At 42.4% G+C, this 25,654-nt stretch overlaps 1 protein-coding gene across 12 annotated transcripts in view; it reads left to right on the top strand.

Annotated features, from left to right (window-relative positions):
* ANKS1B (ankyrin repeat and sterile alpha motif domain containing 1B) overlaps window positions 1-25,654 on the top strand; it is a 449,942-nt gene that overhangs the window by 52,879 nt on the left and 371,409 nt on the right. For all 12 annotated transcript variants that reach the window (XM_064154982.1, XM_064154981.1, XM_064154990.1 and 9 more), the window contains exon 3: window positions 6,349-6,514. In XM_064154982.1, coding sequence (XP_064011052.1) covers window positions 6,349-6,514 — 166 coding nt within the window. The remainder of the gene's footprint in view (window positions 1-6,348; window positions 6,515-25,654) is intronic.

Genomic DNA, 25,654 nt, shown 5'->3' with positions numbered 1-25,654 from the left:
AGAGCAGATTGCTCAGGGTCTCATCCAGTCTGCCCTTGAGCACCTCCAGGGAGGGAGCATCCACAGCCTCCCTGGGCAACCTATGCCAGTGTCTCAGCAGCCTCACTAGAAGGCAGAAAGAAGAGTAGGTAGAGGCTTGGCAGAAATGTGGCAAAACCACCTAACTCAGCATCACGTAGTGTTTGAAGATTTACTCATGTTATGGGATGTTGTTTCACACCTGTGTATCAACATTTGCAGTTACTGTATAAATACTTCAGAAGTGAATTAATTCCTAATGATAAATAATAGCATCCCACATTGTCCCCATTCCACACTCACACACACTCTACCCATCTTCTCTTCTATTTTCTAGTCCTTTTGGGCTTCAGTTTATGTATGTTTCAGGTTATATATGAGCCAGCAGTGTGCCCAGGTGGCCAAGAGATCCAATGGCATCCTGGTCTGTCTCAGGAGCAGTGTGGCCAGCAGCACAAGGGAGGTTATTCTGCCCCTGTACTCAGCACTGGTCAGGCCACATCTTGAGTACTGTGTCCAGTTCTGGGCTATTTAATTCAAGAGAGATGTTGAGGTGCTGGAACATGTCCAGAGAATGGCAACAAAGCTGGTGAGGGGCCTGGAGCACAGCCCTGTGAGGAGAGGCTGAGGGAGCTGGGGGTGTGCAGCCTGCAGAAGAGGAGGCTCAGGGCAGAGCTCATTGCTGTCTACAACTACCTGAAGGGAGGCAGTAGCCAGGTGGGGTTGGTCTCTTCTGCCAGGCAACCAGCAACAGAAGAAGGGGACACAGTCTCAAGTTGTGTTGGGGGAGGTCTAGGCTGGATGTTAGGAGGAAGTTGTTGTCAGAGAGAGTGATTGGCACTGGAATGGGCTGCCCAGGGAGGTGATAGAGTCACTGCCCCTGGAGGTGTTGAGGCAAAGCCTGGATGAGGCACTTAGTGCCATGGTCTGGTTGACTGGCTAGGGCTGGGTGCTAGGTTGGGCTGGATGATCTTGAAGGTCTCTTCCAACCTAGATGATTCTGTGATTCTATGTTAGGTATTGCAGCACTCTATGTATGCTCAGGAGAGAGCCAGCTGGCTGGAGGCCTCAAGTAAGGACCATGGCATGTCTCTGACATGTGCTCTGCAGCTTCAGTCTCACATTACTGTTTCCCTCTGGAAAGCAAAAATCTAATTTCTGTTTCATCAGTGTGGGGAACTGTTCTTTAATGCTCTTCCAGTGACTCACCCATGCACTCTTTCTCTTTTTCTGTCACTTCTTTTGTGTGTGTATTTTTATGCTTTCCACAAAAATGTGCTGACAGCCCAACACATTACTTTTCTGACCTTGTCATTTTAATAAGAGCTAATTCTGACTTGAGAGTTGTGGTCAGTCACCTCTGCCATCTTCAGAGTTTTGGAGTAGTTTACAAAAGCTTGAGACTGAATAACCTCCTACTAAAAACCATTGAACTCAGATTATTTTGATTTCAGGACTAAAGAGTATTCAACTCTAATGGAAGAGTGTTTCTTTAGAAGATTACTGCAGAGTTACTGCTCATTGCAGTGGGTGAGGTGAGACAACAGAACTGGTATTATTGAGAAGAATGCTAAAGAGTTTTTCATCTTAAAAATGAAGGAAAAGAAAGCAGAATTACACTGCTTGGTGCCTGATCCTTGCAAGTTTTATATCATCTGCTAACATCAGGGTGAGTGCCAGGAGGCTGGAGCCAGCCTCTTCTCAGTGATGCCCAGTGACAGGACAAGGGGCAATGGGTGAAAGTTGAGGCTTAGAAGGTTCCATCTGAACCTGAGAAAGACTTTTGTCCCTGCGAGGGTGACAGAGCACTGGAACAGGCTGCCCAGGGGAGTTGTGGAGTCTCCTTCTCTGGAGATATCCAAGAACCATCTGGATGCATTCCAGTGTGACCTGCTCTAGGTGATCCTGCTCTGGCAGGGGGGCTGGACAAGATGATCTTTCAAGGTGCCTTGACAAGATGATCTTTCAAGCTGCCTTCCACCCCAACAGTCTATGATTCTGTGGTCTAGGTGAATTAGTTTAAACCTTGAAAGCTTCCAAACTATCCTCAGTACCTTCAAAATACAGACTGCAGCAACCAGAAGACTTGACACTGCTTTTCTCCAGCAATAAGAAGTTTTCCCATTTTTGGTCCATAGGCATTTTTTAGTTAAGGCTGATTGTTTTCACCTAATCAATAGATAGAATTCCAAACGTTTTTGACTTCTGCTTGCCATACTGTTACACATTTGCTTCATTTATGGGGAGATGTAGGAAGAATTTCCTTGCCAGTAATTTACATTCCAATCATTTTTATGTATTCTCTGACATTTATATTCTTGCAGTGTTAATTATTGACTAACATTCAGCAAGTCAGAGTTAAGAAGAATTAGGATAGTAGTGGAATACAGAGGAATACAGTAGTCCACAATGTCCCTTCAGCTAGTCGTAGAGAGGCTGCTGCTGGTCTCTTCTCACAGGTAATTGGAGACAGAACAAGGGGGAATGGACTCAAGCTGTGACTGGGGAGGTTTAGATTGGATATTAGGAAGAAGTTTTTCATGGAGAGAGTGGTCAGGCACTGGAATGAGCTGCCCAGGGAGGTGATGGAGTCACCCAGCCTAGATGCATTTAAGGTCACTTGAATGGGGTGCTTAGGGTTATAGCTTAAGGTGAATCTTGTAGAGTAGGGTTCTAGGTTGGACTTGGTGATCCTGAGGGGCTTTGCCAACCTGGATGTTTCTGTGATTCTGTGAACGTGATTTTATCAGTATGAATACCATCTTGAATGCCATGGGAAAGTCTGATCCCTGTCATGTCACTGAAGACTATGAGGGGGTTGGCAGCAATGGTCAAAACCCTAAACCAGCTGCCAGAGTGGATTAGAATTTCTCATTCCTTAGAGGAGAGTACAAGGGAAGTATGACAGGGGTCTGTGAAATCAGGAGAGGATGACAAGCATTCATTCCACAGGTTTCTGTGATTCTGTGAACATCATTTTATCAGTATGAATACCATCTTGAATGCCATGGGAAAGTCTGATCCCTGTCACATCACTGAAGACTGAGAGAGGGATGGCAGGAAAGGTCAAAAGCCTAAACCAGCTGCATGTGTGGCTTAGAATTTCTCATTCCTTAGAGGAGAGTACAAGGGAAGTATGACAGAGGTCTGTGAAACCAGGAGATGATGACAACCATTCATTGCCTTCTAAAGCATTAGAATTAGGGATGTTAAACTTGGTGAGATGGCTGAAAACAGAAGAGTGTGCCTGCAAACTGTAAGAAGTGTCATGCTCTAAAGGCAACTTGAGTAGGTAATTTTGGAAAGCTCAGCTGGTGGAAAGACAAAACAAAGTCAGCACAGGGTTATAGAAGTCAGCTGCATGCTTGTCCTGATCTTGGATTAGTCTCCCTTTCTCTAGGCTAATCAGCATTGGTTGCCCTTGTAGCCAGAGTGCTGGGTGACATAAAGTATGACCCAGTGCCAGTCTTTATGTTTTATATATCATTTTTTAATGTTTCTTAATGTGTCCATACCCAGGAGCAGGGCAGGGTTTCACTTTGGTGTTTGATGACAGCTTTAAGGCTGCAGTATTTCTTCATGGTTTCTTCCAGGCAGATTTAGTAGGATTTTGGCATTCTGACTTACTCTTAGATAAAGTTGTCTGTGCAAGGATTAAATTGAAGTCTGCTGTTTTGATCATCACTTTAGTAAATAGATTTTTGCCTCTGTCTTTTCACAGCAGACTTAAATGGATGAGGTAGAAATTCCTCTTTTTCAAGGTAGGAAGGAATTTTCCTCTTGTCATGCAGTTTCTCTTTAGAATCATAGAATCAACCAGGTTGGAAGAGACCTCCAAGATCATCCAGTCCAACCTAGCACCCAGTCCTATCCAATCAATGAGACCATGGCACTAAGTGCCTCATCCAGTCTTTTCCTGAACACCTCCAGGGACAGCAACTCCACCACCTCCCTGGGCAGCCCATTCCAATGCCAATCACTCTCTCTGCCAACAACTTCCTCCTAACATCCAGCCTAGACCTCCCCTGGCACAGCTAGAGACTGTGTCCCCTTGTTCTGTTGCTGGTTGCCTGGCAGAAGAGACCAACTCCCACCTGGCTACAGCCTCCCTTCAGGTAGTTGTAGGCAGCAATGAGGTCTGCCCTGAGCCTCCTCTTCTGCAGGCTGCACACCCCCAGCTCCCTCAGCCTCTCCTCACAGGGCTGTGCTCCAGGCCCCTCCCCAGCCTTGCTGCCCTTCTCTGGACATGTTCAGTATCTCAACTTCTCTCTTGAATTGAGGAGCCCAGAACTGTTCACAGCACTCAAGGTGTGGCCTGACCAGTGCTGAGCACAGGGGCAGAATAACCTCCCTTGTCCTACTGGCCACACTGTTCCTGATCCAGGCCAGGATGCCATTGGCTCTCTTGGCCACCTGGGCACACTGTTGGCTCATCTTCAGCTACTATCTACCAATACCCCCAGGTATTCCTCCTAGCAGCTCTCTTGATGCCTCCACATTACAGAGTACAGTCTAGTGAGAGATATTTTCTATATTTATTGTGATGAACAGGCAGGAATATAACACAGAGCTAAGAGTGCTGTTATTTATAAATGATAAGGCTTTTAAAGTCTTCTCTACCTGTACCTGCAGATTTCAACTCATGTACATTTATTCCAGTAACAAAACTGTGTATCTGCAATGTTCTTAAGTTCAGTGGTACTCTTCCTATTATCTGTGCTTTGTTTTGTGCAAGTGGATTTTTGCAGGCTATATTAAAAACCAAACCAAACCTGCATTTATTTATTTATTTTACAGGATGTGGGCTGAAGGAATTGCTTTCTATTAACTTCATTTAAGGAATGAGTTGGCTTAAGTTTAAACAGTTGTGTGTGGTGCTGCAGTAAGCCTACTGTTGGATTTTTTCAATACCTTATTAAGTCTTAAGAGTCTGGTAGCTGAAACTTGTTGCTATGAGTATATATATCAATAACGTTGTTAAAGCAGAGATCTCATACTCTGACTGAACATGAACAGAGATGAGCAGAAGAGTCAGTGACAAAATGACATCTCTCTTTTAGGCTTGTTTTAAATCACTGACCACAAATCTTGTGTTATTTGCTGGTACAAACTGTTTTTTTCATTACAAATGCTTGTTACTATTCTGTTTCTTTGATTTTGAATGATTTTTCCCCCTATTAACAGTTTCCAGTATTCAATTTCAAGTTCTGTACTCAGTGGTTTAACCTAGGAATTAAAATTTAGTTCTACTGAAGTGGTCAAGTAGAGTTTTGAAGTGGAACTCCTGTTGCTGCCATCTCAACCCTAGCCTCAGATCACTGACCACAAATCTTGATCTTGCACTGTTGTTGCTGTTCACTCAAATATAGAGCAGTAATCAATTCACAGCCTGGGATTCTGCCATCAAAATGTAGATGCCATATATTATATATGATATAAAGATGTTGTGACATCACCCCCAAAGAGAAAGTCATTTTAGTGGTTAATGTAATGGCCACTTTCACTAAATAGAACTAAAAAACCTGAGGAGGCATCCCTTGAGTTAGACCCCAGCCAAGAAGGTATGGCTGGATGTGCCAGTTTGAGCCTAGCTGGGGTATGTTGGTGAGAGGAATTAGATGATAGGCTGTGAAAAGGAAACAATGCTGATGGCTACTGCACTCATAGGCTTGCTGAGATGTATAAGAACAAGAACATAAATATAGATAAGGCAGTTGTTTGCTCTCTGTCTCTGGCATGAACTTCTCTCTCTAACCTAACCTGCTGTCTGTGTGACTAATCCATTTACTTCCTAACCTCCCTGGCTGACCCTCCAAACTCACCTTTCAAGGCAAAGTCTGGGGTATGGTAGAGGGGTGGGGAGAAGGTGGAAGGGTAGTTGAGAGCCCCTCCTGGGGACTCTGGTTTCTGGGAGGGCTGCTGTGTTTCTGTATTACATTTTTAACTTGTCCATTTCTGTATCTATTGTAAATATCTGCTTGTATCTTGTGCTAAGCTGTAAATATGAAGCTTCATTCAACTTCCAGGTTGACTGAGCCTAGTCTGGGTGATTTCTTAAGTGTGGGGGGATGGATAACACCCAAACTCTCACACTGAACTTAGCTGTGTTGTAGCTTTTGGTAAATACAAAATTTGATGAATAAAGAGATTGCTGTAACTAAACAGCAACTGTGTTCCAAGAAACAACAAACCCCAAAGAAACTGGGGGTGATTCTTTCAGCAGAAAGTGGTATTTCATTTGCTGAATTTTAAACTCTGATAGCCAGAGTTATTAAATCCTGTGTCCTCTGAGAAGTGTCTCATCCCTTTTTGGTTTTTTTTGCATTTCAGGAATCTTATTCCAAGAAGAGAGGTTATGCACTGGAAGCAATACCCTCTGTACCTCTGGAAGCAGTTCTTGCAGACAATGACAGCAATCTTTGTGATTCCATAGATATAGCAGTGACCAAAAAACCTTGTTCCCTAGAGATAGCAAGAGTGCCCTCTTCAAGACCAGGTAAATCACAAAACAATTCTTTACCTATTCTCTGGTGTAAGTGTAATGTTCTAGAAGGTGTAGAATTACATATAGAAGGAGCTATATTTATAAGAATGAAGGACCCTGCTTATTTATCAGAGCATGATTATAGTCTTCTGTTAGCTACCATAAGAGCTTAATAAGGGGATAAAGATTAGCAGCAAAATGCTGTAGGAGGAAAAATAAAGCAGAGGCTTAAACAATATCCTAGGTAAATAGAAGATTTGCAAATAGTTAAACTAGAACTCTTGTTTCTTTTGCAGTAGTGTCTGCTGACCTGTAATATGGGAATAAAGATTAGTAGCAAAATGCTGTAGGAGGGAAAACAAAGCAGAGGCTTAAACACTATCTTGGGTAAATAGAAGATTTGCAAAGAGTTAAACTAGAACTCTTGTTTCTTTTGCAGTAGTATCTGCTGACCTGTTTGTGTTTTTAACTAAGTGCTTAGCAACATTACACAACTCATTAAACATTTAAAGCAGTCTATATTTTCTTGTTAAAGAAAGGAAAATCTGATGAAAAACCAAAAGTGGATGAGAATTGGGAGGAATGTTGACAGTTTGGCAGAGTGCTGTTTGCATGACACAGGTTTTAACAGCAGTAAACCAGGGCTGAATCAGATCAGGGATATGATCTGTAAAGACTCTGTGTTCTCCAAAATTATATGCTCTCTTCCATTACCCTTGTTTGAACTCTTGATTAGTCACCCACCTGCCAGAGGAATTTCAGAACATGGTTTTCCTGTAATTAGACTGAGAGTTTGATTTGACAAATGACAGTTTTCAGCAGCACAGACCTGTTTGAAATGGACAATTGACTTTTTGACCTGTGCTCTCTTGATTATGAATCATGATTTGGGAAACATAGAGGAATGACAGATGATGGTTGATTAATGTTACTTATCTTGTCTGTGTAAGGGGAAGCACCTTCTTGATTTCACAGCTCAACTGGTACTGGAAGAGTGCCAGGGCTACTTTAGGCATAGTGTGTATGGATGAGATACAACAGTACATCTTTGGAGGCTGCAAGGTGTGCTGAACTGGATCATAATTCCCACTTCTCAAAAAAGAACTTAGGCTAAAGAAGATTTGAGGGAACCTGCATTATGAACAGTGATCTGAGAGATGGCACAAACCATCCTTATAATGCAGTTGCACGGTGGGGACCAGAATCTGACTCAAACATCAGCACAACTACTTGTGTGGCTGGAGGTTTATTTTGTTGACATTTTTCTTTTGGCTCTGATAGTCTAAAAAACAACAAGCAAACTGTGCAGGGTAATACTACAAATTGTCATTCAGTAAAGGAAGAAAATGCCAAATTAACCTTGTTTTTTTGGACTGCTACATGATTAATCACTGCAAACATTCTTATTGCAATGGGAAGGCTGCCATACTGCTACCCAATAAATCAGCTGAGGCAGTTCATTATCTGCCTCCATAGCAATGGGACTCAGTTCCTAAAGCTTCCCATTGTAATTAGTACTTTTTAAAAAGGGGTAATCTTTTGGCTAGCTAAAATACCAGGCTTTGGAAGTGTGCTGTCTACTGAACATAAGCAGTTCTTCTTAGGCATAGCAAGTCCATTAAGCTCAGTATGAAAAACACATGCTAAAAAGGACATTTTGGGGGGTGTTAGCTTGCAACTGTGTTGGCATGTAGTTAAAAATGATGTGTATCAGAGACCCAGAGAATACCCAGGGAAGCAAGGACATTCAAGGGGAATCCCATCATCTTTGTAAGATCTAACAAGGTCAGTGAGCTGACAATGCAAATGGACTGTAGTTTGTTCTGTCTTACTTTTCCATATGCCACTATGATCTTTTCCTTGGCATTACATTGGGAAGAACATTTGGCTGCTTAGATAAGCAGATCCCAAAATGTGATTTTATTTGAAGTTACCAATGTAGTAGTTAGATAACTGGCCTGGCTTGTAAGCCATAGCTGTAATCATGTTGGCTGTTATCTTACGCTGCAAATGGCTCAAATCAAGTCAACCATGTCACTCCTAAGGTACTTAACACTGTGCATTATTGTACATGAATGTCAGCCTGCCATTTCATATAGATTTATTGCTTGAATCAGTTATGTGTGATTACAGAGCTCATTCATTTAGAACAAGTATCTCATTTCCATGCCTTTCCCCTGTATTTCCCTGATTTTGTATCACAGAGGCATGCTGACTTTAGGAATACTGCCTCAAATTGCTGTACTGCATCATGTGTAGAAATATTTTCAGAGCATGAGGCAGCACTTTGAACATAAAATTGCATCTGTCAGTCTTCTTTCCTTAGGTGGCAGGACAGTGATCAACTCTCTCCACTGTCTGGGGCATGACTACCTCTTGGCAGCAGAAATGAGACTGACTGTACTCAGTGACTGAATATTTTCCTTTCCTGTCTGGAGAGGAAAGGTCATTCTTGCTGGCCTTTCAAGCTGTAGAGATGCATGTTGTAAATATCTGCCCTGCCAGTACACTTCTAACAGGCTGGGAATAGTCACCTTGCCAGTCACCATTCTCTGATCTACTAGGTGAAAAAAAACACAACAGCACCATCAGACTGCTCTGTAGTTCTCCAGATTCTTTTTAGTTTCTTGTAGTTTCATTATTGAACTGGTAGGGGGAATAGTAGAGATAAAACTCCCATGCAGCAAATGGTAACTGATTGTTTGGTGTAAGAGAGAAAAACTGAACAGAAAGGAAAGTAATCATGAATCGTAGAATCAGTCAAGGTTGGAAGAGACCACAAGGATCATCTAGTTCCAACACCCCTGCCATGCCCAGGGACACCCTACCCTCGATCCGGCTGGCCACAGCCTCAGCCAGCCTGGCCTTAAACACTTCCAGCCATGGGGCCTCACCCACCTCCCTGGGCAACCCATTCCAGGCTCTCACCACTCTCATGATGAGCAACTTCCTCCTCACATCCAGGCTGAACCTACCCACCTGCAGCTTTGCTCCATTCCCCCCAGTCCTGTCACTCCCTGAGAGCTTAAAAAGTCTCTCCCCAGCTTTTTTGTAGGCTCCCTTCAGATACTGGAAGGCCACAAGAAGGTCACCTGGGAGCCTCCTCTTCTCCAGCCTGCACAGCCCCAACTCTTTCAGTCTGTGCTCACAGCAGAGCTGCTGACACACTCCAGCATCTCCACATCCTTCTTGTAATGGGGGCTCCAGAGCTGGACACAGTACTCCAGGTGGGGTCAGAGCAGAGTAGAGGGGGAGAATCACCTCCCTCACCCTGCTGACCACACTTCTCCTGATGCAGCCCAGAAAGCCAACCAGAGGCTGGGCTGCAAGTGCACACTCTGGCTCCTGCTGAGCTTCTCATCCACCAGCACCCCCAAGTCCCTCTCCTCAGGGCTGCTCTCCAGCCACTCACTGCCCAGCCTGCATTTGTGCTTGGGATTGCCCCGACCCAGATTCAGGACCCTGCACTTGGTGTTGTTGAATCTCATGATTTTGGCTTGTGCCCACCTCTCCAACCTGTCCACATCCCTCTGGCTGGCATCCCTGCCCTCCAGCCTGTCTGCTGCACCACACAGCTTGGTGTCATCAGCGAACTTGCTGAGGGTGAGTAAACTTACTTGATGAGTAAGTTTATTACTTCCACTTCTGAAATTCTTTTTTTGTGTGAGGTTTTGTGTCTGTTTGTAGGTTTCTAACAGAAGAACAGTTATATTATTAAAGCATCTGCCTGATCTAAGACTAAAATAAGACTGCATGTATGTATGAGTTCAGGTTAAGCTGTTTGTTTCTACCTTAGATTAACAGGACAAGGGTGGCAGAGTGTGTTAGCATCTCTGTCTCAGTATCTCTGCTTTTAAACTAACAGTTAAGATTCTGAAATACTGCACTGAGGCATTTTTCTGCTAAGCAAAATATGAATTTGGATTTAAATTTCACAAATCAATGTCATAAAATTAATTTCCTAAGGAAATTGATTCAAGAATCCTACTAATCTTTCTGCTGGGCTGCTCCAGAACAGTATCTTTATTCCTTACATTGGATGTTTCTAGTAGTAATTCTAATTTTTAGACTGCCTTTCAATTAAAAAAATAATTACATGACATATTTAACCTTGAAAGAGAGCCATAAAGTGTTCTGAATTCATAAGGCATGCATTATTATTACCCTTTTTATCTTAAAGTTGTAATTAAATTGTGTGATCTAGAGCTACAAATCATCTCAGAGAAGGTGTAAACTTCTAATAAAGGCCTAAAGCTCAAGGCACTGGGTAACTCTGATGCTAAAATGGCCATTGCCAGGTATCTTCATGAAGTCAGTCTGGTTTTGATCAGTTACCTAGTATCTAAAGTGTTGGTAGCAGTTTAGGTGAAGAGCCATGCTGTGTTTTGACCTGTGCTGTTGAAGACCCCTGCAGATGTAGCTGGCAACCTTGGTAGCTTGGATATTTTGTACCATACTCTATTCCTGCACACAGAGTAGAAATATTGAACAAAATCTAATCAACATTGCAGGAGCAATGTTAATAAAAACATGATTTTTTTCCCCCAGTGGGGTTAAATGTATGCCCACAGCCACTATAGAATCATAGAATCAACCAGGTTGGAAGAGCCCTCCAAGATCATCCAGGCCAACCTAGCACCCAGCCCTATCCAGTCAACCAGACCATGGCACTAAGTGCCTCATGCAGGCTTTTCTTCAGCACTTTCAGGGGCAGTGACTCCACCACCTCCCTGGGCAGCCCATTCCAATGGCAAATCACTCTCTCTGTGAAGAACTTCCTCCTAACATCATTCTGCCTCTATAGTTGCTCCTGCAGAAAGTCCCTACAAGTGAGACCAGGTAGCAGTCTACGTCTTTGATTTGGAATGATGATTAAGGTTGGCCAGTACTACTTAAAAGTATTTTAGGGTGTCACTGAGTATCTTTAGGAATTACAGAGGACTTCTCCAATTCTGGATTTGGGCACTGGAATGGGCTGCCTGGGGAGGTGGTGGAGTCGTCGTCCCTGGGGCAGTTCAAGGCAAGGTTGGATGTGGCACTTGGTGCCATGGTCTAGCCTTGGGCACTGTGGTAAAGGGTTGGACTTGATGATCTGTGAGGTCTCTTCCAACTTTGGTGATACTGTGATACTGTGATTTTATGAATAATTTGTGGGGGAAAAATCCTCCTTTGTGGAAGTTGATTTGTCCTTGAAGATTAATGAAGGGTTTATTTAATACAGCACCTCAATAACAGGAAGAGACATTGCTGTCTGTAACCCACATGAAAGGTATCCTTGGATAAGGATTTTCTAGTTCAGGGACTTATTTTTACCAGCTCTGTTACCTTATTGTAGCTGCAGGTTGGGAAGAGGTTTAGTGAGCCATCCTCAGCTGTAGCAATGCAGAACTCAGTGTTGTCTGCAAAATTCAGCTGAGCAATTAGAGAAATACTTAGGGACTTCACTTGGCAATTCCCAAGTCAGCAGTTTTAAAGATAGCTGTGGTGCAACTACTCTACCCAGTTACACCTGAGGCAGGGATTCTGTTAAAAACATCCTCTGTTGATATGCTGCCCATAGGCAAAGGACAAAGACAAAACAAGGAGTTGAACCCCAAAGGGAGGGATGTTTTGGCAGCTGTTCTGGCTAGCTGTCTTGCTTTTCATTGCCAGTGTTATTGATTAGGATTATTATATTTTCATTTCTGAACTGTTCCTAACTCATGAGTTTCACTTTTTACTCCCAATTCTTTTAATCATCACACTGTGGCATGGAAGAAGTCAGCCAGTGGCTGTGTGATGCTTAGATGCTGGCTGGGGTTAAACCATGACAGGTGGATGAAAATGTTCTTTTAGGTTTTATTTGAGTAGTCTGGGCAGAAAAGTAAGTGATATATACAGTGAAGACTTCTCATGCACACACAACTGCAACCATTCATTATTAACTTCTTTTAATTACCTCAGTGGCAAATATAGACCACTCTAATTAATTTTAATCACCCAAATGCATTATAAAAGTGAATGTCAAATTAACTCTATATTCTTGTATTAAACAAACTCATAATTCCATTTAGAAACCAGAGGAGTAAGATCCATTTTTTTCCTGAAGTGATGCTAATTTGCATGACCTGTGTCCCTTTCATTCATTATTGATGGTGATCCATATCAGTGATTCCATTATTGCTGGTGTCAGAATGAAAGCCTATAACTTACAAAGGCTACCTCATTAGCTTCCTTTTAGTCTTCTAAAGCTTTAACAATATTCCAAGTGCTCTTAAGAAATAGCACCAGTTGTGGAGATAACATCTTGCCAGATCTTCTAAAACTCTAATAGAAATTAGATGGAGCTGCTGATTGAAATTGTCCAGCTTTAGGAACTCTCATTTAACTTTCTCTTTTGCTATTTTCAGAGGAGTTTCTGTTTGATACTTAGGGGAAGTATTTCACGTCTCTGTTGTTTTGTAATGTTATTTCTCATGCAGCATAATTTGGTTTCTTTCCATGTCATTTGCCCTACTCCTTTATGTCCTTGATGCAGCAGAGGTCTTAGAATCAACCAGGTTGGAAGAGACCTCCAAGATCATCCAGGCCAACCTAGCACCCAGCCCTAGCCAGTCAACCAGGCCATGGCACTAAGTGCCTCATCCAGGCTTTGCTTCCACACCTCCAGGGACAGTGACTCCACCACCTCCCTGGGCAGCCCATTCCAATGCCAATCACTCTCTCTGTGAATAACTTCCTCCTAACATCCAGCCTAGACCTTCTCCAGTACAACTTGAGACTCTGTCCCCTCGTTCTATTTCTTGTGGAGAACCAGTATTATAATCCTAATTAAAGACTTCTTCAGAATGCATATGCATAAGAGGTTGCACAAGCCACATCAAACCTTGTGTATCACAACTCTAATGTACTTTCCTTTCCAACCTTATCATCCCTCTAAGAGGTTTTTAGTATGTAATTAAGATAATTGCTCCCCATCATATGCTCCTCTGACAACATCCTTAAGAGTGAAATGTTATTCTTTAAAGAAGCTGTCATTTTTGAAGTTAAAGCACATGGGGAAGACTGCTACCACGTGGCCAGCTCATTATTACATATGCAGGTCTCCACCCATCTGGTAGGTTCCAGTAAATATGTTGATGTCATGAAAGTAATTCCACTTTCCAAAGGGACTAGCTCCCATTTTCTCTGCAACATGAGAGAAAAAGCTGCTGCTTGTCCTATGTTAAACATGTCTCTGGTGATTCACTGATGTTTATTATTATTCATTACAGTACAGTTGGGAAAAAAAAGAAAGAAATTAGCTTTTGTGGGATTTTTGGGGCAATTTTTGCAACTGAGTGCTCATTAAGGTGCATGCATTCTGACCAACACTCAGCTTCATCCATCCTGGTGTGATTACCATCTAGAATGATCTCATTATACACTTGACTGCATGCTGTCTGACAAAATCCCTCTTTCAAATGAAGACAATACATTTAAGGAACATAATTATTGTGAGGGATTTTGCATTTTTAAAGCCCACATGCAAATATTATTTAGCAGGATTTGAGGTTCTTCTTTGTTAAGTGGCTCTTTGTTGAGGCGTCCTTTGCAAGTACTTTTGAGTTGGGGATGACATAAGCCAGCAATGTTCCCTTCTGGCCAAGAAGGCTAGTGGCATCCTGGGGTGTATTAGGATTATGGTTAGTAAGTCAAGAGAGGTTCCCTTGTCCCTCTACTCTGCCCTGGTGAGGCCACAACTGGAACAGTGTCCAGTTCTGGGCGCTTCAGTTCAAGAAGTACCTCAGGGAATTGCTTGAAGGAGTCCAGCACAGAGCCACAGAGATGATTAAAGGTGTGGCACATCTCCCTGATGAGGAGAAGCTGAGGGAGCTGGGCCTCTTTAGCTTGGAGAAGAGGAGACTGAGGGGTGACCTCATTCATGTTTATAAATACATGAAGGATGAGTGACTGGAGGATGGAGCCAGGCTCTGCTCAGCAATGTCCAGTGACAGGACAAGGTGCAGTGGGTGTCAGCTGGAGCATAGGAGGTTCCATGTGAACATAAGGAAAAATATTTTCACTGTGAGGGTGACAGAGCACTGGAGCAGGCTGCCCAGAGAGGTTGTGGAGTCTCCTTCTTTGGAGACATTCAAAACCTATCTGGATGCATCCCTTTGTGACCTGGATGAGGCACTTAGTGCCATGGTCTGGTTGACTGGGTAGGGCTGGTTGATAGGTTGGACTGGATGATCTTGGAGGTCTCTTCCAACCTGGTTGATTCTATGATTCTATACTCTAGGTGATGCTACTCTGGCAGAGGGTTTGGGCTCAATGATCTTTTAAGGTTCCTTCCAACCCCTAACTTTCTGTGATTCTATGATTCTGTGACATATACACAGACTGGATGCAACATATTCCATTCTAGTAAGTAATGCTGTGCTTCAGAATGCTGCTGAGGTTGTTTTATAATTGAGCAGATGTAAGTGATATTACCTTTTATAAGTAGCAATAATTCAGTAGATAGATGAGGAATAAAATGGCTATAAAAGTCCCATCAAATTGCTAATATGTTGAGTAACAGGAAAACTTCATCTTACCATTAATTTGTTTACATTTCCTATGCACCTGCTATATTCCAGAGGAATATAAGATTGTGTAATGAACATAGCACTGTATGAAACTGGCATTCAAATCCAGGTTGGATGGTGCCTTGAGCAACCTCGCTTAGTGGAAGATGTTTCTGCTAATTGCAGGGGAATTGGAACTAGATGGTCTTCCTTGGAGGTGTTCAAGAAAAGCCTGGATGGAGCATTTAGTGCCATGGTCTAGTTGATTGGATAGGGCTGAGTGCTAGGTTGGACTGGATGAACTTGGAGATCAATTCCAACCTGGTTGATCCTATGATCTTCAGGATCCCTTCCAAACCATTCTGTGATTTAGCTTGTATTATATGCCTCCTGGTGCACCTGTGGATTTCCTACAAACCTTAAACTGAATTTGCTACAATCTTTTCAGCTTGAATCTTACTTTATATTAGAACTTAGTTATCTTGACTGACTCTATACTTTTTGTTCTTGTTGTCTTATCTTGCTTTAAGATGAAACTGAGTCCTAAAATATGAGAGCTCCAATGCTCAAGAGTTAGTGTTTCACTTGACTTATGTCTGTAATGCAAAAAGGTTCAAGTACTGTAAAAAAACCCTGAAGTGTCTTGAAATCCACACTCAGCTATGGAAGATGAATTTCTGCACTATTTGGTCTCTCAATTTCAGATGATAATGCTGTTCAACTCAGAATGATTAATCATTAGACACTGCCATATATATAGCTTAGGATCAACTAGACAGAAAGCTATGACATTAACAACACTCCTGATCTCTCCTCCTTCTTGTATCATTTTTTTTCCAGGCTTCTTTCATATTTTGTATTAAAAGTTGCAGGTTTCCTGCAGTTTATTAGGGAGTGTTTTCTGATTTGCTGTGGATGTTGAATAGATGCAGCACAGATTTTTAGTATGTGATGCAGGGATTCAATCTGATGGCTTGGGCAATTCCTTTCTATTTGTATGTCTTGTATCAGGGCACTTTTCTGGGATGTGGGGGATCACAGTGAGAGGTCTAAGTACCTGGCTATAATGTGAGTGTCTATAGCTGTATCATAGTGCAGGAGAATGCTGTACAGAGCTGGTCTCAATGTTTCGCATCCTATCTGCATCCCAGCTCTTTGCTGGACCAAGAAATGTGAACTCAATCCCTTCCCTGCTCTGTCAGTTGAGCTCCAGAGTGGTCAAAAGACTAGCACTGTAGGATACCTGCCCTGCAGGAATCCCTTCTCTTGCCCTGCTGGCCACATTCTTCTTGATGCAGCCTAGGATATGATTTGCCTTCTGGGCTGTGTGAGGGCACTGCTGCCTCAGGTTGAGCTTCTCATCAATCAAGACACCCAAATCTCCTTCTTAGAGATACTCTCAACCTGCCCTGCAACCAGCTTGCATCTGTGCCTGGGGTTGGCCTAACCCAGATGCAGGACCCAGCACTTTGACTCTAGCCCACGTCTCAATCCTGTTGAGGTCCCTCTGGATGGCAACTCTTACCTCAAGTGAGTCCACTGCACCACACAGCTTTGTGTCCTTGATCTAAAACAGTACTTTTAGGGTAAGAAAAAATCATTGTATCATCCAATAATTAACAATTTAGATGTGGTGATTTTGTGAAGAACTTCACTTACTGTATCTAATATTTCATTTGTGTCCTCTTGGGAGCTCACTTTTTCATGAGAACATGATGTTTTTAATGAATTAAAAAGAAAACCCAAACCCAGCCAAATTCTCCAATAACTTCAGTACATTTGGAAAGCAGAAATCTTGGCATAGCTTCCTAAATTTGGTGAAAATCAAAATATTTGTGGAAATATTAAGCAATTGGTAAAATAAAAGCAATTTTTGTGCATAATGAACAGATTTATTTGTTTTGCTCTGTGTCAGAGAGGAGTAAAAAATAGAAAAACATTAGTGCCAAATGATGATCATCAGTGTTGCCTTCTGTAAAAAAAAAAAGCAACTAACCCAAACAACTTTCCCTCTTGTTTCATTTTAACCTAAAAACACATCAATTTACATCCATTTTCTCTACTTCTGTCTCGCTTTTCACATCTGCTATTCCCGATGGCAGCGCATAGCTTGCTGCCAGAAAGTTTCCCTCTGTTATGTTACAGAGACTTCATTTCTGTTATGTCACAGAGATTTAATTTCTGTTATGTTACAGAGATTTCATTTCTGTTCTTTTTCATTTTCACTTTGGTGCCACCTGAAGAAGAAATCTGAAGTCTACAAGACTTTGCTATATATCAAAACAGGATGGGAATGGGTTGGTATTGCCAATCCACAGACATCCAGTTCTGGGCTCCTCAATTCAAGAAAGATGTTGAGGTGCTGGAACATGTCCAGGGAAGGGCAACAAAGCTGGTGAGGGGCCTGGAGCACAAATCCTATGAGGAGAGGTTGAGGTAGCTGGGGGTGTGCAGCCTGGAGAAGAGGAGGCTCAGAGGTGATCTTATTACTGTCTACAACTACCTGAAGGGGCATTGTAGCCAGGTGGGGGGTGGCCTCTTCTCCCAGGCATCCAGCAATAGAACAAGGGGGCACAGTCTCAAGTTGTGCCAGGGTAGGTATAGGCTGGATGTTAGGAAGAAGTTCTTCACAGAGAGAGTGATTTCCCATTGGAATGGGCTGCCCAGGGAGGTGGTGGAGGCACCGTCCCTGGGGGTCTTCAAGAAAAGCCTGGATGAGGCACTTAGTGCCATGGTCTGGTTGATTGGTTAGGGCTGGGTGCTAGGTTGGCCTGGATGATCTTGGAGGTCTCTTCCAACCTGGTTGATTCTATGATCTATGATCTATGATTCTATGATCTAACTGCAGCTTTTATTTACCAACAGCTAATGATAGACTAATTTTCCACAGCAATGAGACATCAAACTGCTCTTTAGCTTCTTTTTTTTTTTTTCTGATATGCCTTCAAACGCTGCCTAGTTAGAAGAAAACAAATGAAAGAATATTTTTCACACTTGGTTGCTTTATTGTTTTCAGAAAGCAAGGAAATGCTTCAGAAAGATCATTTCATATTTTCTTGCTGCAGGGCAGGGTGTGTTATCTTTCCCTAATATCATACATCATTGTGTGCAGTATTATTTGTTCTCCATAAGGGTGTTAAAAAACAACTGTTACTAAAATATTCTGCCCACTCCAGTTCCAGCTGTTCATTCGGTGTCCTCCTTTCAGATGTCATTCCCTCCCTGCTGGAACATACTGAAAAACATAGCACAATTAAAACTGGTTTCCTATTAGAAGTTCTGGGATTGAAACATTTTTCTCCAAGATAATTTTCATTATTTTGGCACCTATTTATTTATTTTTGCATTATGATTTTTTTTGCAAACCCACAACAGTCTGAATATTGTAAAATTGGCAAAAAATATCTTTTTCCCCCTGATCAATTATACAAACTTTCTTCTTTTCTGTTTTTTTTTTCCTCATCTAACTTATAATCACTTCAGCAATGGTTTGGCCTTGATAAATTGAATGACATTGTGGCTTGTGAAGCTCTTGCAAACAAAAATCAATACCTTTTATCAACTATTTTTCCATCTGCTAGATATCAGCCTAATAAGCACAGGGCAGAATGATTTTGTGACTCATTTTCTAATGGAATAATGACATTTGCAATAGGAAGTTGGTAGAGGTTATGAGCTCTTGCAGTGACAGCAATTCTGTGAGTCTTGCCTTTTTGTTTTGACTGAATTCTTACCTGTATTCCAGTTCAACTTAGTTTCAATGCTTTGCTGTAGTTTTAAGCCTTGAAGTTAAGGAATGCTGAACAATTTTGTGCAACGTTTTTTTTTTCTCCATGATGTGATGGTTTGGGAGTTACCTCCCCCCAGCCCCCATTGAAATCACCCAGCCTAGACTCAGATAGCTGGAAGTTAAGGAATGAAGCTATATTTGTAGTTTAGCATAATTTACAAGCATATTTACACACAATATTTACAGTTATATACAAGTTAAAAGTAATAGAGAAACACAATAACTCTCCCAGAAATCAGATTGCCAGGAGGCTCCCAGCCCAAACCTCCTCCACTCCTCCCTTCAGAAATAACCAGACCAATCCCCATATATCTCAAGTGATAAATCTGGAGAGATCTGAGGTGAGATGTCAATAAGACAACAAGGAGGTTAGAGGGGGGAAAAAAGGGTTTGGTTGGATTAGAGAGTTAAGGCAGAGTCAACCGCACAGACCCAGACCTCAAGAGAGAAGGAACAGAACTGAGAGCTAACTGAGAAGTGTGTGTCTTATCTAAGTTTTGACTAGTTGTGTTTCTTGGCAGAAGAATGAGTGATACAGGCTACTGTTGTTTGGGTTTCTTTTCTTTCTTCTCACAGCTGAGGATTTAATTTCTCTCAGTAAAATATTCCAGTTATCCTCAAACCAGCACACACAAAAAAATTGGCCAACCCCCTGTACTTCCACTTAATTATGACATGTTAATTATAAAAAAAGATCATTTGGGGATTAAAAATGCAATGAAGTGTTTGGGTTTTTTTTTTTTTCTAGTTGCTAAAACCACCAGTGCTGTAATGACTCAAAATTAGCTGGATTGTGTCATTCCAAAATTACCAACAATGTTCCCCTTTCTCTTTCTCAAATCATTTGGAAATGATCAGGGCAACACACTGGAGTAGATAGCTGGGACACTGTGATACAGGTGGGTTTCTGTTGCTTTCACAATGACAAGCAAAGACTTTTAAGACAAGGTATTATTAGTGCATGGTATGTGCTGGACTAATTCTTTATGCTTAAGGAGAATACTGTTATGGTGGATCCAATGTACATTTTGAGTCTGCAACAAAATATTTTCTTCTATGTAAATATTAAATACAAAAATGGAAAGTGAGAGAGTAGAGCATAGAGTGAGAACTGAGCTCTCTGAAGGTAGGACTGATAGGTTGGCCTGGATGATCTTGGAGGTCTCTTCCAACCTGGTTGATTCTATGATTCTGTGAAGCTGCAAACCCAAAAAATAGATACTTCAAGGATAAAGAGGAATGAAGTGAGAATCATAGAATTAACCAGGTTGGAAGAGACCTCCAAGATCATCCAGTCCAACCTAGCACCCAGCCCTAGCCAATCAACCAGACCATGGCACTAAGTGCCTCGTCCAGGCTTTTCTTGAAGACCTCCAGGGGCAGTGACTCCACCACCTCCCTGGGCAGCCCATTCCAATGGGAAATCACTCTCTTTGTGAAGAACTTCCTCCTAACATCCATCCTATACTTCCCCTGATACTGGATACTGAAAAATTTAAAAGCTTCATTTCTAGCTCTCTGGCTTTAAGACATTTTGGTTAGCTTTTGGACTGCAGCATCCTGATAAAGACCTTTATTAGCTAATTGATAGGTCAAAAGAACTGAAGCTTAAGAAAATATAGTTTTGTCCATAAACTGTTTTTTGTTGCAACTAAAGACAGATGCATATTGGAAAGTATATCTTCAAGACTGCTTAAATTATTTATTAACTGTGCTTGATGCTTGGTTGCTTGGCTATAATCAGTATTTTTAAAGTCATTTGAGAGCTCTTACTCTCATCACCTTTTGCAGGTTTTGTGCTGAGATAATCGAAAAATATAGCCTAATTCACTAATTATCAGTTGCAATAGTGTAATACTTCTGCACAAGACAGTTTGGCTGTCCTCTTGGGTTTACAGCAAAAGCCTTGTGAAATGCTGAGCCATGCTTATGATAGCATCCAGTGGCCTCTCCTTGATGAGTTAAATTGAAAAACAAGCACAGGCATCCTCATTATCTATCTTAGAAGTGACCTCATTGCTGTCTACAACTACCTGAAGGGAGGCTGTAGCCAGGTGGGGTTGGTCTCTTCTCCCAGACAACCAGCAATAGAAGGGGACACAGTCTCAAGTTGTTCTGGGGGAAGTATAGGCTGGGTGTTAGGAGGAAGTTGTTGGCAGAGAGAGTGATTGGCATTGGAATGGGCTGCCCAGGGAGGTGGTGGAGTCACTGTCCCTGGAGGTGTTGAAGCAAAGCCTGGCTGAGGCACTTAGTGCCATGGTCTAGTTGAATGGCTAGGGCTGGGTGCTAGGTTAGCCTGGATGATCTTAGAGGTCTTTTCCAACCTGCTTGATTCTATGATCTGTGGTTTTTTGAAGTATATTTTACTGGTTTGTTGTTTGGGATTTTCACAAATCCAGTGGGCACTTCAGTGTTCAGTGAACGAAATAAACAGAACTATTTTGGCACCTGTGACTACCCCCTGTGCTTGCCACTGAATGTCCAGAAACATGATGACTATGAGGGAGTTGAGGCTGTTTAGTTTGGAGAGGAAAATGCTCTGAGGTGACCTTACTGTGGCCTTTCAGTATCTTAAGAGGGCCTACAAGAAAGTTGGGGAGGGACTTCTTAGGATGTCAGGTAGTGATAAGACTAGGGGGAATGGAACAAAGCTAGAAATGGGTAGATTCAGACTGGGTGTTGGGAAGAAGTTCTTCACCATGAGGGTGGTGAGACCCTGGAATGGGTTCCCTGGGGAGGTGATGGAAGCCCTATCCCTGGAGTTGTTTAAGGCCAAACTAGATGAGGTTCTAGGCAGGCTGATCTAAGTGTGAGGTGTCCCTGCCCATGGCTGGGGGGTTAGAACTAGATAATCTTTGTGGTCCCTTCCAGCCCTGACTGATTCTATGTGCTGAGACAAGGCAAAGGTAGAAATCCATGAAGTACCTTCTAGGCAAGTGCAGCCCTTTCACTAGAGACATTTTTAAGTACAGAAAAGCCAACAAAAAGCCCATTCCACACAGGAAAAACAAGTGCATGGTAACTGTGTAGTGTTGTTTTTGAATGCTCAATTAGACATCAGCAGCTTGCAGAGGCAGTCTCTGAAGGTTGCTCAGGAAATGGTGGAAATCACCCATCATCTCTCATTAGTACTTAATGAGAGATGTTTTTCCAGACAGTTGCCTGGTATTAGAGGGTTATGCAAGCTTGAAGCAGTTCCAAAGTCTGTTTGTGCAGGTGGGTGATTGGAGGAAGTAAAGAGTTGATAATACTCACATACAACTCTCGTGGATGATGCAGGAACAACTCGGTAGACCCCCTGCTGCCACTGGAATGCACTTCACTGGTAATTAATTCCAAACACCATCCTGAAATAGCAGCTACATCCCAGACTGGGCCAGTTATAGCTCCAAGTGCTTTCAACGTGACAGTTGCAGACATATATTTACAGTCCTGCTCAGAACAAATGCTTCTTCAGGTTTAAGTGTGTGGGAAACAAAGGGAGTTCAAAGGAGCAAATTCAGACAGTTTAGTCCAATTGTTCTCTCTGTGGATCCAGTGTAGCTACCTACTGATTCTGTTAGTCACTATTCCATCTGGTCTTTTGAAATGTCTTGGTTGGTTTCTTAGCCAGTCCATGAAACTAACCCTTCTATTGGCTATGACCTCTGATAGGAGATGAGCCAGATGAAGTTCAGCAAGGACAAGTGTGGAGTCCTGCATCTGGGGAGGAATAATAAACTCCACCAGTACAGGCTGGGAGGTGATCTGCTGGAAAGCAGTCCTGTGGAGAGGGACCTGGGGGTCCTGGTGGCTAACAAGTTACCCATGGCACAGCAATGTGCCCTTGTGGCCAAGAAGGCCAATGGGATCCTGGGGTGTATTAAAAAGAATGTGTCCAGCAGATCAAGGGAGGTTCTCTTCCCCTCTACTCTGCCCTGATGAGACCTCATCTTGAATACTGTGTTCAGTTTTGGGCTCCCCAGTTGAAGGGGGACAGGGATCTGCTGGAGAGGGTCCAGCAGAGGGCTAAAAGGATGATGAGGGGACTGGAGGGCATGGCTGATGAGGAGAGGCTGAGGGACCTGGAGCTGCTTAGTCTGGAGAAGAAAAGACTTAGGGGGGATTTGATAAATGTTTATAAGTGTCTGAAGGCTGCCAGGAGTGGGGGACAGGCTCTGCTCACTGCTCCCTGGGACAGGACAAGGAGCAATGGGTGTAAGTTGCAGCAAAAGAGGTTCTGCCTCAACACAAGAGGGAGCTTCTTTACTGTAAGGGTCCCAGAGCACTGGCACAGGCTGCCCAGAGAAGTTGTGGGGTCATCTCCTCTGGAGACTTTCAAGGCCTGTGTGGATGTGTTCCTGTGTGATCTGTGTTAGGTAGTATTGTCCTGCTGTCCTGCCATCGAGTCCAACCCTGCAGGGGGGTTGGACTCAGTGATCTCCTTGGGTCCCTTCCAACCTCTAACATCCCGTGAGCCTGTGATGTGTGGCAGTTCAGTCACTGATGCTCCACAAAGAACTTGGTTTCCTTGGTTTTGCCTTTTGAACTCCTCTAGGATTTCTGTTGTGGTTATGAATATCTGTGTCCAAGACAGATGATGAGCATTACCATTGTTCTTTTCAGAACTTTGCACCTCTGTACCATACATTTGATCCCCCATAACACCAAAGCTTTGTTCCCACTGTCCTGCTGCAGTGTCTGAAAGAGATGTAGGCCTAGCTTCAAATGCTTGGAAACATCTTCCACACTGAGTAGATCTTGTGGAATAACAGAAGTTATTATCTAGTAATAGGATGCCTTTGAAGTTGTTGTCTGTAGGTATGTGCAGGTGTTTATGCATATGTGTGTATGTGAACATTCATTTTCCACCCCTGTTTTTCTTGCAGTGTACAAATCTATCCAAGCCCTGAGGTTGTAGTGCAAAGCTCTGTGAGCTCACAGTGTTTGGGGGTTTGTGCTTTAAGTATTTTGTTTGAGTCTAGTACTGTATTTTCAGAGGTTTTAGTTGTAACATATGTATTTGTGTACACCATCAGATCATAGAATCATAGAATCAACCAGGTTGGAAGAGACCTCCAAGATCATCCAGGCCAACCTAGCACCCAGCCCTAACCAATCAACCAGACCATGGCACTAAGTGCCTCAGACAGTCTTCTCTTGAACACCTCCAGGGATGGTGCCTCCACCACCTCCCTGGGCAGCCCATTCCAATGCCAATCACTCTCTCTGTGAAGAACTTCTTCCTAATATCCAGCCTAGACCTACCCTGGCACAACTTGAGACTGTGTAGCTTTATTCTGATTCCAGATTATTACTAGAACACCAAAAAAACAGATTCCTTTTTCATCTGAATCACATCATGTTAGAGGTAGGAAGGGATCTCAAAGCTCTTTTTCAGGTGGGCAACAAAAGTATAGAGTGCTTCTGGAAGCTTTGAGGTACAGGTACAGTGGGGGGGATTGGTAGAATAAATAAGATGCTGTATCCTAAAAGAGTCAAACCCACATATACTCCAAATGAAGTGTCATGAGGATCAACTGCTGTGATCTGTTGATCCATTTCCATTGAATTGTAGAAATAACAAAAACCTCCTCAGAAACAGCTAATACAGACATAATTGTAGATTTCTGAGAAGGATAATAGCATGTTTCTGTAAAGGGGAAAACTACAGATGAAGTGTGTGTTCCATTGTGAAGGGTTATTTCTAAGGTGAAATGTGATTGTAACTATATTTCTGGAACGTGAGCTGACTTTTGGCTTTTGATATTTTGCTTGCTGAGATGTGATAGGAATTGTTCTGCTTGATGTATCTGGTATCTGCCCCAGAGTTAATATTGTGCCATTATACATATGGAGTGTCTGTTACAGCAGTCCCAGTGAGCAGTTTGTCCTCACAGTGTGTGAGTAGGGGGATGAAAAGTTTGATTAAACACTTGCTGGACTGTGGTGCTATGACCTATTACAAGCCATAGGGACTTTTTTCCTCTAGGTGGTATACCATATTAAAGAAGACAATCACCCACTGACTACCAATGCCAGCACAGTAAAAGGCAGAGTTCCCAATGTAGTATTTTTTATAGGTTCAGTGAAATAGTTGTTTGGTTTTGTCCAATATCTTAGGAGAAGATAGCAGTAAAAGAATCTCCTGCAATGTACTAGAATAAAGCAAGATTTGCTTTAATTTTGATCCTTCTAGACTCAAATCTGGATTACTCTTACAAGTGTAAAGTAGTCACCATATCCATTTATAACAACTCTTTGCACTCCCCTTTTTTGCTGATCTTCTCTTAGCCTATACACAGCAGAAAAAAAAATCATAGAATAGAATCAACCAGGTTGGAAGAGTCCTCCAAGATCTTTCAGTCCAAGCTAACACTCAGCCCTGTCCTACAGTGATTAATTACTGTCAGTGTATACCATGAGACTAGAAATAAAATAAATAACATTTGCTTAAAAGGCCTTTTGGGAGCAATGATCACAGCTTTTAAGATGTGTGTTGAGATTCATCCCTCATCACTTTAGGACCTTGATCCAGTTGCTCATACCTAGCTGTCTATTGACATATAAGCATTTGGGTGTTCCAAGTTCCAAGCTGATGTTTTAGAAAGGCACTGAAATTCCATACTTCCTGCAAGCCTCTTGCAGATGCCTTGAATTTCCTTAGACCACTGAGATGCTGTTAGCTAACAATGTTTTGGCAGTTGAATCTTGCCCTGTTTGTCCACAACAGAGGTGTCTGAGCTAGCTAATGGATATCTTTGTATAATTAATGAAGCTTAAGGCTTGTTTGTGTGACCTAATGTTTTCTGGGTAACATATATAAATATAGACTATATTCTAGATTCTAAT

Source organism: Pogoniulus pusillus, chromosome 15 (assembly GCF_015220805.1).
Source record: "Pogoniulus pusillus isolate bPogPus1 chromosome 15, bPogPus1.pri, whole genome shotgun sequence".
NCBI classification, from domain to species: domain Eukaryota; kingdom Metazoa; phylum Chordata; class Aves; order Piciformes; family Lybiidae; genus Pogoniulus; species Pogoniulus pusillus.
The sequence above is the reverse complement of the archived record's forward strand: the minus strand, read 5'-3'. Positions and strand labels throughout refer to the sequence as shown.